The sequence below is a fragment of the Psittacula echo genome, assembly GCF_963264785.1.
Source record: "Psittacula echo genome assembly, chromosome: 7".
Lineage (NCBI taxonomy): Eukaryota > Metazoa > Chordata > Aves > Psittaciformes > Psittacidae > Psittacula > Psittacula echo.
Window position 1 is genome coordinate 48,516,050 of NC_137740.1, and position 16,105 is coordinate 48,532,154.

A 16,105-nucleotide genomic window follows, 5' to 3' on the forward strand; every position below is an offset into this window, starting at 1 on the left:
TTAATTTTTAGGTCTCCAGTGATGTACTGTTCTTTCTTAGTATCCTCCAAGGTTTTCATGATGGTGGCAGTCTGCCCTTTTAGGTGCTGCTTTTAATTATCTTTTGATAGCATCTTCATTGTTATATAGCTCCCCTTGCTGAAATTAGTAGTGAATTTTTTTTCCTGGCTGTAGGGTTGGATTTTTTTTTTGTTTGGTTGGTTTTGTTTTGGTGTTTTTGTTGGTTTTTCTTTTTTTTTTTGTTTGGTTGGTTTTCCATTTACAAGAATGTTGAATTTAAGTGCATTGATACTCCTGTTGTAGAATGTTCTCCAGCAGCTTCCTCTCTAGAATAGGTACAATGGACTAAATCGAGAGATGCTTTTCTTTTTGTGACTGCTGTGGCCAGTTGCTCCCAGAAGCAGTTACTTACTATAGCTAAAGAATTAACCACTGAATTACTTCCCTTGTTGACACTTAATCCAACCTGCAAAATTACTGGATCTCTCATAACTGCTGTTTTCTTCTTTGGAAGTCTCTGTAGTGTCCCCTTCATGTTGGCAATATAGCCCTAATGCTCTGATTTGGGACAGGTTATCAGGTTACTATTATTCAGTGATTGTCATTCATAGGTTATTTGAATCTAAACTTTATATAATACACCCATACAACTCCCTCTGTTACTTTGTTTAGATCTGATGCTGCATCGATCCCTTGGTGTCTTCTTACTGATTTTTTGAGGTTCATATTGTTTGTAAAATCAGACATTTCAGTTCACCTGTCTACTTTTGGTTTTAAGGTTTTTAGAGCTTGCATTTGTCTGCTTGCTTATCTTTAAGATTTGTTTAGACCTTTTTGAGGTATTTTTCCATGGTTTTCTTCCTGATTATTATGCAGTTCTACCTGCTATTGGAAATGCTGTGTAGTTTAATTGCTAGTGGATGACCCATCCTGCACTGTTTCAAATATCTGTTGGCCTTCCTCAAGTCTGTAGTGCAGTCTTCAACATTTTATGAATAATGTGACATTTTTATTTAGTCACTTCTCAGAGACAAATTTGATCTATTGAGTCTCAAGGTGGGCTCCCCGCCCCACCCCTGTAGCTTAATTTTAGAACTGTTTGAGGGAATATATTGTTTAAAGCAATTTAATTTAAGGTTTGGCTAAAGATGTACAGCATACCACTGCAGTTGCGGTGGGTCAACTGACAGTCTAACCAACTGAAAAGTTAGTGAGATTTTTAAAAGCAATAATAAATACTTGATGCTAGATCTGCTTCTGAATACTTTGATCATTCTTTTAACAGCCACAGTTGCTTTGAGCTATAAAAAATTAGTCTCTTCTGTTTGTCCTTACTCTTCATGCAGTCCAGTTCTCATTCTTCATCTTCACAGACATAAAAATCAGGGTAAGGGAATTGCTAGGTTCTGATCCAATACAGATGGATGTGCTGGGGGAAAGAAGTAGTACAGGTGTAGAGAATATTTACCATCAGTAGTGTTTCAAGTGTCAAGTTTTGAATTACTGCTTGGGAGAGCTTTCAGTTCTGTTGCTTACATATTTTTAAATAAATGTCTGGGTGTTTTTTAAAATAAACCATTTAACAACTAGGAAAAGGAATTTAAACTTTAATTTATTACTTCTGTGTCCTTCCTGAATAGTCATTGGATCTTTATAATCACCTGTAGCAGGCTTCAGCCATCTTTTCTGAAGGGAAAACTATCCTCATTCCATCTCAACTGTAAATGTGTTTGTGGCACTTGAATGCTTCACATAGGAACAAATTAAACAGGAGTTTCAGCATTCACAGATGTGTTTGGAGGGCTTATTTTTGTTGGTGACTTGCAATGTACTTAATTTTTTACAATTTTTTGTTAATCTCCCAGATTGCTTAGAAATATTTCTTAGATAAGCAGCATAGTAACTGAGTGGGCTGGGTTTAACATGCTCTGCTCTTGCGTAGAGAAATCTTAAAACTGGAATCTTGGAAATGCGCTAATAGTGGCCTTCTGAATGCATAGCTTTTTTAAATGAGCCAATGTTCTTATAAGAATAGTATATAATAATATCTCTGGGCATTTTTGCTGTTTGTTTTTTGTTTTGTTTTTAATTCTTCCATCCTTTGTAAAGTGTGGTGTGTTGACCTTGTCTGGATGCCAGGTGCCCAATGAGCTGTTCAATCACTCCCCTCATCAGCAGGACAGGGTGGGGAGAAAATAAGATGGAAAAAACCTGTGGGTCAAGGTAAAGGCAATTTAAGAAAGGGACAAGCAAAGGACACACACAGAAGCAAAGGAAAATAAATTATTTATTCTTTACTTCTCATCATCAGGCAATGTCCAGTGACTTCCTCAGAAGCAGGGCTTCAGTATATGTAGCAGTTGCTTTAGAGGACAAATGTCATTAACAGATACTGCCCTACCTTCACCCTCCTCTCTTTTAGCTTTTACTGCTGAGCAGACATTGTATGGTATGCAATATCCCTTTGGTCAGTTAGGGTCAGCTGTCCTGGCTGTGTCCCCTCTCATGATCTTGCCCAGCCCCAGCCTACTGATGGGGAGAATGTTGGAGAGACAGCCTTGATGCTGTGTGAGCACTGCGCAGTAGTGGCCAAAGCACTGGTTTGTTATCAGTGGCTTGCCAGCTACCAATACAAAGCGTAGCAGTAGGAGGGCTGCTGTGGGCAAAATGAACTCCATCTCAGCCAGACCTGAAAAGTCGGGATATGTTATAAATTATTGCTGAAACTTTGAAGTTTGGGTAGTGCTCTTGTTTTGTGTTTTCTCCTAGTTGTGAGGATATTAGAATTATCTCTAAGTCTGTAGAGGAGAAAAAATCCAATCCATCCTATCGAACATAGGAAAAGTTTTTAAGATTATGCCACATAACCTTTCTAAATCACTTTGACTAAGACTGGAACAGTGGCTATACATGCTTCATGTGTGTGAGTCCAGACACAGATGCACATTTGTATGTATGTGCAGCAGCTGAGTGGGACTTGTCCAGCTGCTAGCTTTGTGGATTTCTCAGCGTCTTTTAATAGATAGGTAAATACCTTCTTTACTGTTTTCCTGGAGCCTTTTGTAAGTCTTCTGAAGACTTTGTAAGGTGCTAGGAGTCTGCAGTGACCTGTACAGTGTCTTAATATTACCATGCACCTGGATACATTCCAGGGAAAAGCAGCGAAGCAGAGCCATGAAAGTTGGACATCAGAAATCTGAAGTTAAGGTAAATATTTTTCTAATGGAATTAGCTGTGTATAAAACCAGTGATGAAATGTGGGCTCCTTATGCAGACATCCACTGATAATGGAAAAACTATTTAGATCATTAAAACTTGGTATGGGATCAGAGTTATGTGAAAGTTGGTCCTTCCAGTTTCATAACCTTTGAATTATGAAATTATATCTTTTGTCAATATAAAGTTGTTTCTTTTTGTGCATAGTGCTAAGTTGAGGCTGAAATGTTGAACCAGAGGTCTCAGTACTTGCTTGTTCTTCACTTCTGCAGACTGACCAATTTGATTCTCTCACAATCTGGTTAGCTAATTGTTTCCCTGTTTAATATTTACCAAAGACTTAAGAGAATATTCTGAATTATGGGTTTTTATATATATACAAATTGCCTTCTTCCCAATAGAGAAGTAATTCTGAATCACATATAATGTTTTTAGGCCTTAGTTGTGATAATTTTATCTTCTCTGTTCTCCTATGAAAGACTTACACTATGCTATTCAACACGTATTTTTCTTAAGCTTTGTTTTGAAAGCACAGAAATATTTATTCTTTTTGTTTATAACAAGCAATTTGTGTAAATAGATTTTTCTGTTGTTCTGTGGTTGGGTTTTGGACTTCTTTTCATGTTCGTAACTTTTTAGATTTGCTGCCTGTAGTTGTTGCAGTCCTGTTCTCATGTCCTAGTTATCTATACTTTTCTTTATAGAAAAAAGTCGATGATCCTCAATGTATTATATATGTGTAAAAAAGGACATGAATGCAGACAGGAATGGGCTCAGCTCAAACTTAATTTTGTAGCTCCTGACTGAGTTGTACATATTAAATTCCATAATTTAAAAAAATAGATTGTATTTCCTCACTGCCTCACCCCCAGCTTCTGGGTATTTTTGTGGGCATGGTAGTGAGAAGTCCAAAACTGAGTAAGATGATGGGAGTTTGTAGCTGACCTGGCTAGAGGGATTAGTCGTTCCCTTGTATGAGGTGTTTACCTTGGATCTACCCCACAAACCACAGATTTATCTAATAAAGTATCTTGCTCTGAACTATTTCAGGATGCTATTCATTTGTGGTTTTCTTTATTCCTATACATAGGTATTAAATAGCAGGACTTTCCATTTTCTGCAAATGAATCTTTATGGTGGTCAATATTTTTAGTTTTTTATCACCAGGAAAATATTACCACTGCAGTTAGTATTTGCACACTTTGTTTAACTTTTAATTAAATGTATTTTATTTGTAGGCTTCATCCTCTTAACAATAACATATTTGAAGTAAATGCTGTGAGAAATCATTTTTTTCAGTTATTTTGAGTTCTCATATTTTTGTTCTGATCTCCTCTGAGCATTCTTACTAGTGAAGTCACCTATGAAGGGATTAATACTACAGTGATAATAATTATAAAGGTAAATTCTTTTCTATGATTTTGTAACCCTGAAATATTTAAAATAACTTTCTAGAGAGACTAATGTAGTATTTTGATCACTTCTGATAGCTAGAATATCCAGGAGTAAAATTTTGGATATTCTAGAAGAAATTATTTTATTGTAAAAGCAACTTTACATGTAGGCTCTAGGTGGCAGAATTAGTCTATGATCCTGAAATTCATAGTGGTGGTGAACTTAATAGGGAAACTGAAAAGGCGAAGGTGTGCCAGGTTTATAGTAACTAGTATCCTTATTAGTGTTTTCAAATAGAACAAGCGTGTGGTTTTAGCGTGGCAGTGCACAAGTGTAATGGCGTGGTATGGCTTAAGTTCCCAGCTCCAATTTATCTTACATTAGCTTACTTAGTAAAACTGGGAAGACTGTTCTATTGCTGCTAGGCACTAGTGCAAGTGTTTTGCATGCAGCATTCAAAGGAAAGATTAGCCAGATTATAAATTTTTTATTTCTATTGAGCAATAATGAATCTTGTTTTGTAAACAGGTACCTTGAATTTGTCAGAAAAATCTGTAGAATAAAGCATGCTTCCTGAAAGCAAATCTAGATTGACTATAAAGCAGTTTCATCATTCTTAAGCATTACTTCTTTAACTATTAAAAAAGAATAAAAATCCATATGCTGCATTCAGAGGAGACATAAACTCAGATTATGTATGTGGGGAATTTTTGAGCAGATTTTAAGCTGTGCTATATCTCAAAATATTGTAGTGTTGCTGCTCTCTCATACTTTTGAATTAGCCTTTGTGCGATTTTGAAGTAAATGTTTCACTTGTCTTTCATAAAATACTTCTGCTATAAAAGTATAGTGAAGATAGTATGGAACGAGTGAGGAGTAGAACTTCTTATTGGCAGCACAGTCCACAAATACACTGAGCTAATAGCTATGCTTTCAATTCAGTGCAGTAGAAGTACTACTATAGTAATACTTGAAGGAACTTTTTGACTGGAATATAAAAAAAATATTGTTTGATTCCCAGAGTAACATTTTGTGAAAGGGTTAGGGTCTGATTCTCCACTTCTTCCCCCTAACAGTTAATAACAAATTCAGTTTTATGAGTAGTTTTTTATAGATTTCCTGATCTTTAAAAGAAATTATGTCATGTACTCTGTTTCTGTTGGTTAGCTATATAAATTACAGTACTTGTTACGAGTCTCTTACACTACTGTTGTCCTGGGAGAACAACTATGATGACCTGTTTATTTAGGAGATTCGTTTTAAAGTTGTCTGTTGGTAGTGTGCTTGTTTTATGACTTACTGTAGTAAGGTATGTACAGGTCAAAATCGCATGGAGAATAGTTTGAGGTACTGTGAGCTCTCTGCAAACATGCATGTCAGTGCCATTGGGCATCTTGTGCGTTTTAGGTGTTACTCAAATGAAAGCAAGTAAGGAAAATGGGAGAGGTGCATGTGTATGCAATGCAAAAAGGAGGATTGAGTTCATCACAACTATATAATTGAAGATCATGTGTTTAGCTGTGGCCTTTATTTGAAGGGTTCTTGTATAAGGAGAGGAAAGATGCTGGGTCAGAAATTACGGAAATTTTTATGGTTTTAATAAGCACAGTGCAGAGAATACCAATAAGTTGCATAGCTGTTCTACTAATGTATTTGCATGCTTGCAGTTGCTTGTGGCAGTCCCAGAATATCAATCTTGCATATGTTCAAACTTTGTTTCTGAGGACAGCCTAGCACACAATATAAAAATACCGTGCTTTAGGATTATCTTTTAAATTAGCAGAGCAAGGAGGAGAGAAGATCAACTTCAATGTTCGTGAACAGTTCACAAGTTGAAGATGCAATTCTGAGGCATAGGAAAGTGATGCCTTAAATAAGGATTCCAGATTTAAATGTGTACTTTAAATGTGCAAAATATTTTTAGATAAGCAGTTCATCAGTTTGTGTTCCATATTAACAATTTCTTAATTTCTGCTGTACTTTTAGGAGTTCACCTGAATACTGTTTACATTTTTCATGTCGTGCAGTACATAAGAATTGCTGAAAATGTGTGACACGAATACTGCATTTCTGATACTGCATCATGCCTTTCAGACTTGTCAGTGGCTGCAAAGGGCATGGAGTATGCCTGAGCATATCAAGCACATGTGTAAAGAAGTGCAGTAGGGACTGAATTCTTCCTTCTCCAGCCCTACTAGAAGTTTGGGCAGTGTTTATCAGATTTCACAGATCTTGATCATTCTGAAATGCATGTCAAGAAGTTGATTTCTTGTTTGACAGCTCAAACAGGAGTTTGAGTTTATATGGTTGTTCCTAGGCTTTTCTCTCTGTAGTGAAATACCAGAATGTAAAATTCGATTGAAACTTGCTTGCAACTTTGCTATGGGAAAGTTTTGAAGCCCTATAAGCCTTTCTGTGTAGCAGTGAATATGCTTCTACTTTAGTATGTTAGATTTAGAATTTTATTTTTGTTCAGATGATTGAGATAAAGTATGTTTGGGGTTTTTTTTCCATCAGATATTGTTTTCTATGAACTTGAAATTGATGTTTCTCTTTGATTACTATTATAAAAAACAAGGTTTTTTTATTACAAAAGGAGTCTTGGTAATCATGCAACTTGATTGAGTCTTCCCCAGCAGAGCAGACTGATCTTACTTATTACTTCTCCTTAAACAGCCTGGTGTTAAATTAACACCCATGATAGTAACTTGACTTGATGTTTGTTAGTCCCTGTGAAAAGGGATAGAGCATCTTTGCCTGTAAATTTTGAGAATGTACATATAGTTGCAGTATGACTGTGTGGCTCTCTTACTGTAAGATGATTGACTATCTTTATCTGACTATAGCTGCTGTTAATGATCATCTTTTGAGTACCGTTGTTCTCCCATCCAATTTACATCTAGTGAGTGAGTCTTCATTTTGGAAGCATGAGTGAGGATGAGCAGAATAATGTATTTTACAGGAAGGCTTTATTTAAGACAATATCAAAACCCTGATTTAGTTGATCCTGAAACCATTTGCCCCTTAAGTGATGATGAATTATGAGGTGTAGACACAGTTGGAATCAACAGAGAGCTTTCAATGGGAGTAGCAGTGCTCAAGGCAGGTAACAACATAATTGGTGGAATTGGTCTTTTACATAGTGAGGATTTTCTTAAACATGTTTTTTAAAGAATGCTCAGGTTTTTTAAAGACCTAGTGCAGAGACATATTTTATTTTCTTCTTTTCATTTTTTTCTTTCTTTTCCTCTCTTTTTCTGTGCTTTCCCCAGATCAGACGTTTTTGGTAATAAAATGTTGCACTTAATACTAAGTTCAACTAAATATAGGGCAGAAGCTAGGGGATATTCGTATTCTGACCTCTGAAGGGATGAACAATGGAAAATAGAGGTCTTGCAACTCTGCAGTGCTTTGCAAATCAGTTGGTGCCTGCAGTGGACTTCCTGCTCCATCATTTTTCTGTCATAGTAATGTAATCCCACTTCACCAGCCAAGCCCATGAACAGCAAGATAATGATATTGGTTTGAGTGCTTGTTAAAACACTGCTGTGTTTTCCCCTTAGAAACATGTATTTGTTGTGGCCTTGGGGAACCTGCATTTTCACGCTATGGGAAGAGACATGAGCAAGAACACTCTGTAATTGCATGCTTATTAGCAACTTATTTTCAGATAGGAGAAAATCCTGTGAGTGTGGGTGGTTTGTTTGGTTGGTTTTTGGTTTTTTGGTTTTTTTGGGTTTGGGTTTTTTTACCTGAAAGAATTTTTAATTTTGTCCAAGTTATTTCAGGCTGTTGAAACCTGAGATGCTAAAATGCCTTTGGAAAAAAAAAATCGTCATTTGAAATTTAAGCTCACTTCAAGAGTATGTTAACTATAGGTTTTGTGAATGAAATATGATGTGAAAGCTGGTCATAGCTGCCATGTGACTGGAAGAAGACTTGGCTGCTACATAGGGAATCACTCATATAAAATTCTTCCTCTTGTTATTTAATTAGTTCCTCCTCTTGAACTTCAGAAGACTGAGTAGCTTGTCATTTTGAAGAGACAGAATGTGATACAGCAAAGCAATGACAAGAATTATGATTGATAGGCTGCCCAGTCCACAGTTTGGGAGAAATCTGTGAATTCCCAGTAAAAGTGTGTAGATTAGACTTATGTTCTGAAGAACAGAACTGATCATGTAGTTGATATATTCATGGCTCACAGCTCTAAAGTTTTTCCACAACACCTCCCATACTTCCTCCCCCAGGACTTTTCTGACTGAAAAGAAGTTCAAATGCAGTTTTGTGTGAGTTCTTTCAGTCTTTCTGAAAAGAACTGGCTTTGCTCGAAGAATGGCTTTGCCTTTGTAAGTGGTTTCTGGTGGTCTTCCAGTTCCTGCCCCTCCAGTCTGGAGCAGATTGACAGCATGATGGCTGAGGTCAAGTGAACAAGCTTAGAGAACTTTTGCATACAGCACTCTAAATCATTTCTACATAATTCACCACCGAAGCCTTTGGTTTGGATTTCGTGCATTTATTTTATAGCACCAGTGGTGTTAAATAACACTGCTTCAGTGTTAGTACACAATACTCTGGAAGAATCTAAGCATTTTGTGAATACTTTGTACTGTTCTGAACCATGAAAAAGGCTGTTTTCCTTAATTGATAAAAGGTTTCTTTTACTGATGAACTGTTACTGAAAATTGACAGTAATGACAGACATTGTGTACACATACATCTATAGCTTAAAATGTCTATTGAGTGGTAATGTAAAAAGCATATGCCTTTCAAAAATGTAATTAGTGTTTTCATTTTTGTTTAGAATAAAACAGTCCTACTATTACCACCAGGAGGAATGTTTTTTGAAAAACCTTGATTGGTATTTGTTCAGCTGTGTCTCAGTGACGTGGTTATCTGACAAACTTGTGAAAGTGATTGCTGTACTTGCTTCCTCCAGTTTAAAATGAAAGGCTCTACTACTCAAATTACCTGGTGCCAAATGGAGTGAAATTGTAATTCAAGATATATATTAAAATAACTGCACCATGCTGAGACGGGGTTGAGCCTGTGATCTGTTAACCACCAGCTGAAGCATGTTCTGCCCTGCTCAAGAGCCTTGCTGGAAAGTGCAGAGAGTGATTTCCTGTGTTGCCTCAGCAGGATCAGGGCTCATGAGGACTCTTCCCTAAGAGGAGCTGAGCATGCTTTCTTGGTGGAGGAAAGCTTTTAGCAGGGTTAGGCAAACAAAGGAGCTGTGCCTGAGACATCCTGTCTGGAGGCCAGAAGTGAGCAGTCAGGCTCTCATTAGCAGATGTGTACTTGGGTCTCAGAGATGAGACTTATTCTGAAAATCTTGAGCAAAACTTTTCCCTTCTTAGTACATCACGAGGAGTTCTGAAGGGACTGTAAGGGCATGGTAGACAAGAGAGGAGAAGCAGATTACAAGAGCTTTTTGAAAAGTTTGGTTTACCTTGGGGTGTAATGATGCCAGTTAGGGTTAGGAAGTTTGAGCCTTAAAGAATAGGGGGTAGCACATAGAGGACTTAAAGAATAGGTGTTTTAAAACTTTGGATTCCATCACAGAAAAGTAATCAGGAAACATCTATGTAGAAAATTGATGTACTAGTTCTGTTTTTTCTGTGAAGCACAAGTTGACTAAATGGTGTCTTTTACCTGTGGTGTTAACATGAAACCCGTATATTCAGCAAGGTTCATGGGTATCTCGTGTGTTTTTCAGAACTTTGCCAAGAATATTTTTGCAATTCTTCAATCAGTAAAAGCCAGAGAAGAAGGCCGAGCACCTGAGCAAAGACCTGCACCAAATACAGCACCAACGGTAAGAGCAGCACTTTGATTATGAAGGCTGTGACCCCAAAAGGGAGAGTGTCATGGCATACTTAAATATGAAATTTAACTTCTAGCACAAGTTCATAGATACTCTTTGACTTAGATTGTGTGTTGGTATTTAAGGAGTTGAATATATTAGTTTAATTTGTTCAGTATGTTATTGTTACTTAGAGATTAAATTGTTAGTGCCAGCTTCTGCATCTGTCAAACCTTAGTGACATCCTGCATCTATTTGCAAAAAAAAATGTATTAGATGAGACTACTGCCATTTCAAACGAAATGTTTTGCTGTTTTTCTGACAGATAGGATAGCAGACGTTTTCAGAATCTGGAACATGACTCATGAGTAGGAGCAGCTTGAACCAGCTTTCTTTGGTCTGGAAAATCAGAAGGACAGACTTAAAGCTTTATTGGTTAAGTCTTTCTAGGTATTAGACAGGATTTGTTTTGTCTTATGATGTTTACTATTGTGTTCTATTAAACCTAATATATTTTTGAACTAAGTGGCAGTCTGCTTTAAAAGCTGTTTAATCATACTTGGATTTATTTTTGCTGCTACTGCATGTAACTAAGAACTAAATTTAAATAGCAAGATGAATTCCAACATTTAAATATTTACTTAGTGTTGCATTTTGTAAATTGTGCGCTGCGCAATTGAAACGTCCCATTCAGAATCGTTGTGAATATGTAACGAAGCCATCCACGAAAAAGATTGGGTTGGTATTTAGTGAGCCTCTACTTTAAAACTTTTTTCTCTGGAGTGCCTTTTTTTGACTCCAACTTTGTTTTTATGCTGTAGGTTTAGCAGAATTTTAGCTTAATTGGGCTGGGAAGGAACATTGTGTGTTCCTTGTGGTTGTGTGTGTGGTTGAAGGCTTAATCATGGATTGTCAGTTGACAGGATTTTTTCCCCTGCTAATTCTTGAGATATTACAAAAACTTAGTGGTTTCATAAAACATTAAATTTTTAGCTAATGCAATTTGTTACTGCTACTATAGTTTTGCCTCTGGGAGTTGTCATAGCTTTCAGTATGTACTTCTAAACTCTGTTTCTGTTAGATTGTTAGTGGATGTTGAAGGGAAACATGAGAATTTTTCAAATTCATTGGAACTCCTATAAAAATGAACTAAATTTATACTCTGTAATGCCTTACAAAGTTCAAAAACCATGAAATACCTTTTAGTATGTTTTACAGTTTTTATTTAACCTCTTTTAGGATCCTGCTTTACGAAATAAGCAACCTATTCCAGCGGCCTACAACAGATACGATCAGGAAAGATTCAAAGGCAAAGAGGGTAAGTTGATTGTAATACTTCTTTTGAAACAAAAAGTAAATAAGTTGGGAAATGAAACAAACGACCTGTAAAGTTAGGGTTAGTAGTTTCTCTGTGCCATTACTTTTCAAACCTAAAATAAGACAAAAAAACCCAAAACCAGTAACTATGCCTAAACATAGCATTTCCGAGTAATAAAGTCTAAAAATGTTATTTATTAGAAATTATTTGTTGGGAAGCAAACAAAACCCAGAACTATTTATGCATTCTTCTGAGGGCTTTCATTTCTGGCTGCTAGAGCTTACATGCTACTAAACTGCATTTTTAAATTGTAGATGAGTGATTCAGCTTGCATCTTTTAGAGTATTTGGCTTTGTTCAAGTTAGTGCCATTTTTTGTTCAGAACATTCATATGCTGTGTATGTGAATTCTCAGATTTTGGAAGAGCTGTACTGTAGGTGATTTTTCAATTTTATATTGAAATGGTGTGATTGGTTTTGCTATATAAATAAAAAGCAAGAGTATATCACATTACTACTTGGATATTCAGTTTTGATTGCAACTGAAGAAAGAAAAGCATAAAATATAACACCAATGGAGAATTTCATGCCATAAGAAATTTGTGAAGATTGTGTTTTCCATGCACCTCATACTGGATAATATACAACAATTTGAAAATCTCACTGTAGCTATTTCTGCAGTTACGTTAAAAAAAAAAAAAAAAAAAAATCAAAACCCAAGCAACCCAAGTTTAATCAATATGCACTTACACCTGAATGCATCCTTTAGATTTATGATTTTGTGTGTGTGAAACTTACTATAGCAAAATTGGTCATATATTCTGTTATAGCCTCTTGAAGTCTTTTCTGTGTTGGCCTTAATATATGTTGATTTCAGTGCAGCAGTTTTTATTTACTGCTACTCATTGACAATTACGTTTGGGGGTAGAAGGAAAAGGCTAAGCAGAATATTGGGTGGCTTTTTCAGCATTGAAAAATCATCTGCAATAGCATTCATGGAGAGTTAAGTGTTGTAAGAGTCAGGAAAAGAAAGGGGGGGACACAGGGGAACGGGACACCAACAAACCCAAAAATCCAAATCAGTCTTTCCACTAATGTTTTAATTAGAATCATGGAATAGTTGGATTTGGAAAGAACCTTAAGATCATCTAGTTCCACCCCCCGTGCCATGGCCAGGAACACCTCATACTAAACCGTGTCACCCAATTAGAATTTATTCAGTTTATTTCTGACAATATTTTAAATCTTCAGCAGTGGCATATTTACCAAGTTGTTTTTCTTTTACTGTTATTTCCTATTAAGAGTTAAAAATAGTAGATAACTGTACTGTACAGTATGAAATAAAAGGTGGAGAAATAAATTAATGGACAAGTGTTAACAGTTCAAGTGTCAACCCGCCTGTAATTCATTGTGGACTCTTTTTCAACAAGAACCTTAGGTATAGTCTGCATGCCCCTAGATGACATAGTTCCAGTAAGCAACCTCTGTAGACAACATCTGTACTGAACAGGTGAATGTTTTTTATGCTTTTACCACATGTGTGTGGTTTGAGAGGGAGCAGAAAATAATAGGATTTGCATGGCAGGAAGAAGAACCCAGAAGTGTTTGTCAAGCAGCTCACCAGTGCGCAATTAATGTAGAGGTTTCTAAGCAGAAATCAAAAAAGAGATTAAATGATTGCAAGGGAAAAAAATGTTTCTGCCTGTAATTAATTAATGATACAAATATTCCATTCGTATGTTAATGTGATTCTAAGAATGTGGTCTTGGGGTTTCCTTCAGTGCTGAAGCGGACTGGACTGCAGCTCTTGTTGCAGTTGAAAGTTTCTTTTGTGATGTGGTTTTGAAATGCCTCGAATGGTCATATTCTACTTGGGTAGTTATCATTGGCACTTCTTCCTAGGACATGTTTACATGCCTTAACTTTCTGGTTTCTTGTATTTGGCTTAGTCACATATGGAGTTAATTTCGTATTTTAGTTTTCTGGGTGTATTGAAAGAAATACACTGTTTAGGAATAGTGCTGGTGTAATACAAATTTAGGTAAGCATAGGCCAGCACTGGAAATAGAAATTGGGTGTTTAAAATAATGTATTTCAAACACAGGTTGAAGCATTTACGGAAGTTAGATAGAATTACTAATTAATATCTAGATTTCTTAGGAGAGGGCCTAGACATACTTGAGATAACTCAGTTACTAATTAATTTTAGAAAACAGTAAATCTTATTTACTTCTGATGTGTTCTGTTATAAAACTGTAATTTTTTAACATTTTAGTCTGACTGTAACTCACAGTGCAGGTGGTTTTCAAAAGCTATAATTGAGCATTAATGGTTTCCAATGTGATTTGCTTAAAAGTGAACTATACGTGTCACTTGCAACCATATCACAAGTGAATTCATTCTTTGAAGGATTTTTACTTCAATTGCCCTCAGAATTAACTCGTAGCCCCCAAATATTCAGTGCAGAAATGAGATTGGAAGCAGAAATAGTAATCAATAAAAGTAAAAGACAGCAGTTTTTTCATTCCTGAAAGACAGTTCTTGTTTTGTACAGCTAATGTAGTAAGAACTCAGAATTACAGTGTGTTTATGGGAAGCTTGCAGTGTTGGGGATTTTGGGAAGGAAGTCTGAAGTAATTAGAAATGATGGGTAACTTGTGAAATAAACCCTATAGATTTGTGTCACTTTGAAGAGTTTCCACATCTTACTCTATATGGCTGTGCATGTGGTTGATGAGAAATTGCGGAAGGGAAGATTTTATGGTGCGTGTAACGTGTGTAGTAGTGATTTTTGGTGAAAGATTTGAACAAAGCCAAGAGAAGCAGTTTCTCCAAGCTTTTGTCCTTGTGTTTCACCTATTTGCTCTTTCCTCAGAGGTATTAAAACAATAGGCAGAATTCACAGTAATCCTCTCCTAGATGCATCCTGATTGCTGCTTATTGACTATGTGCAGTTTCATGTAGTACTACAGTATTCATGAAAATTTAAAGTTTAGGTAGCAAAGATGCGATATGTTTTTTTTTTTTTGAATATTTGTGTGGTTTAATACAGAATTCTTCCGTTAACGGTATTGCTTCTAGCATAAACAGTTCAAAGCTTTGTTGAGGTTAAAGTCCAGCCTCAGAACCATGCAGCTGCTTGCTCACTTCGCTCTTTGTTCCCCTTGCCCCACTCCCAGAGGGATGGGAAGGAGAATCAAAAGAATGTAAACCCCATGGGTTGAGATAAGAACAGTCCAGTAACTAAGGAATAACACAAAACCACTATTACTGCCAATAATAATAATGATCAGGGAAATAGCAAGGGGAGAGAACTAAAAGGGGAAAGCTAAAAAAAACCAAACCCAAGACAATAAGCACAAGTGATGCACAATACAATTGCTCACCACCAGCTGACTGGTACCCAGCCCGACCCGAGCAGCGATCTGGGCCTTTCAGGTAACTCTCCCCAGTTTATATACTGGGCATGATGTGCTGTGGTATGGAATACCCCTTTGGCTAGTTTGGGTCAGGAGTCCTGTCTCTGCTTCCTCCCAGCTTCTTGTGCTCCTCCTCACTGGCAGAGCATGAGAGACTGAAAAGTCCTTGATCGGGCTAAGCATTACTTAGCAACAACTAAAAACATCGGTGTGCTATCAGCGTTGTTCTAAGACTAAAGCCAAAAACACAACACTGTACCAGCTACTAAGAAGGAGAAAAATAACTGTTTCAGCTGGACTCAGGACAAGTTCATACAGCTAAGACAGGAATTTTAACATAAGATGCATTAAGTAAACTGCTGAGTTGCGGGCAAATTTCTCTGCTTCTTATGATGGATCATTATTTCTGATGAGGTATACCAGGATACCTCTCTGGTTGGCTTAAATAAAATTTTTATGCCAGATGGGGCAGGCATTGCTGCTGGAATGGTTTAGACTGCTTTAATAGTAAATGTGAGGGGTGTGGTAATTGTAAAGTACTGCTCTTGAGGAGTAAGTAATCAGTTATATCTGAAGTAAGTAGAACTGCTTATGCAGCTCTGAGTCAGTAGTTGCTAGCTTTATCTCAAATAGGTGTCTTGTTCCTGCAGCTTTCGTTAGGCAGGAGAGGAAATCTTTCCTTTGACATTCTTAAGTTCTGTGATGTATGCCATAGGAAATGTATTAGAATGTCTCTTGTAGTAGGACTCGTATGTCCTGGATATTTCCACAGTGAAATGTGTCACTCAGCAGTGCACCCATCATGCTGTACTGTTCAAATGGTTTTGAGGTGAGTAGGCAAACTCCCTGTAATTACTTTCCTTGACTGTTGTTTCTTTCCTGTTGGTTTTGTTTCTTTCATGTTAGCAGTCAGTGATGGTATCCTCTCTTCAACAATGTAGAGCTCTGATCT

At 36.7% G+C, this 16,105-nt stretch overlaps 1 protein-coding gene across 1 annotated transcript in view; it reads left to right on the top strand.

Annotated features, from left to right (window-relative positions):
- CDC73 (cell division cycle 73) overlaps positions 1-16,105 on the top strand; it is a 115,985-nt gene that overhangs the window by 13,741 nt on the left and 86,139 nt on the right. Inside the window, exons 8-9 of the mRNA XM_080622340.1 lie at positions 10,331-10,429; positions 11,657-11,735. Of these exons, the coding sequence (XP_080478466.1) occupies positions 10,331-10,429; positions 11,657-11,735 (178 nt within the window). The remainder of the gene's footprint in view (positions 1-10,330; positions 10,430-11,656; positions 11,736-16,105) is intronic.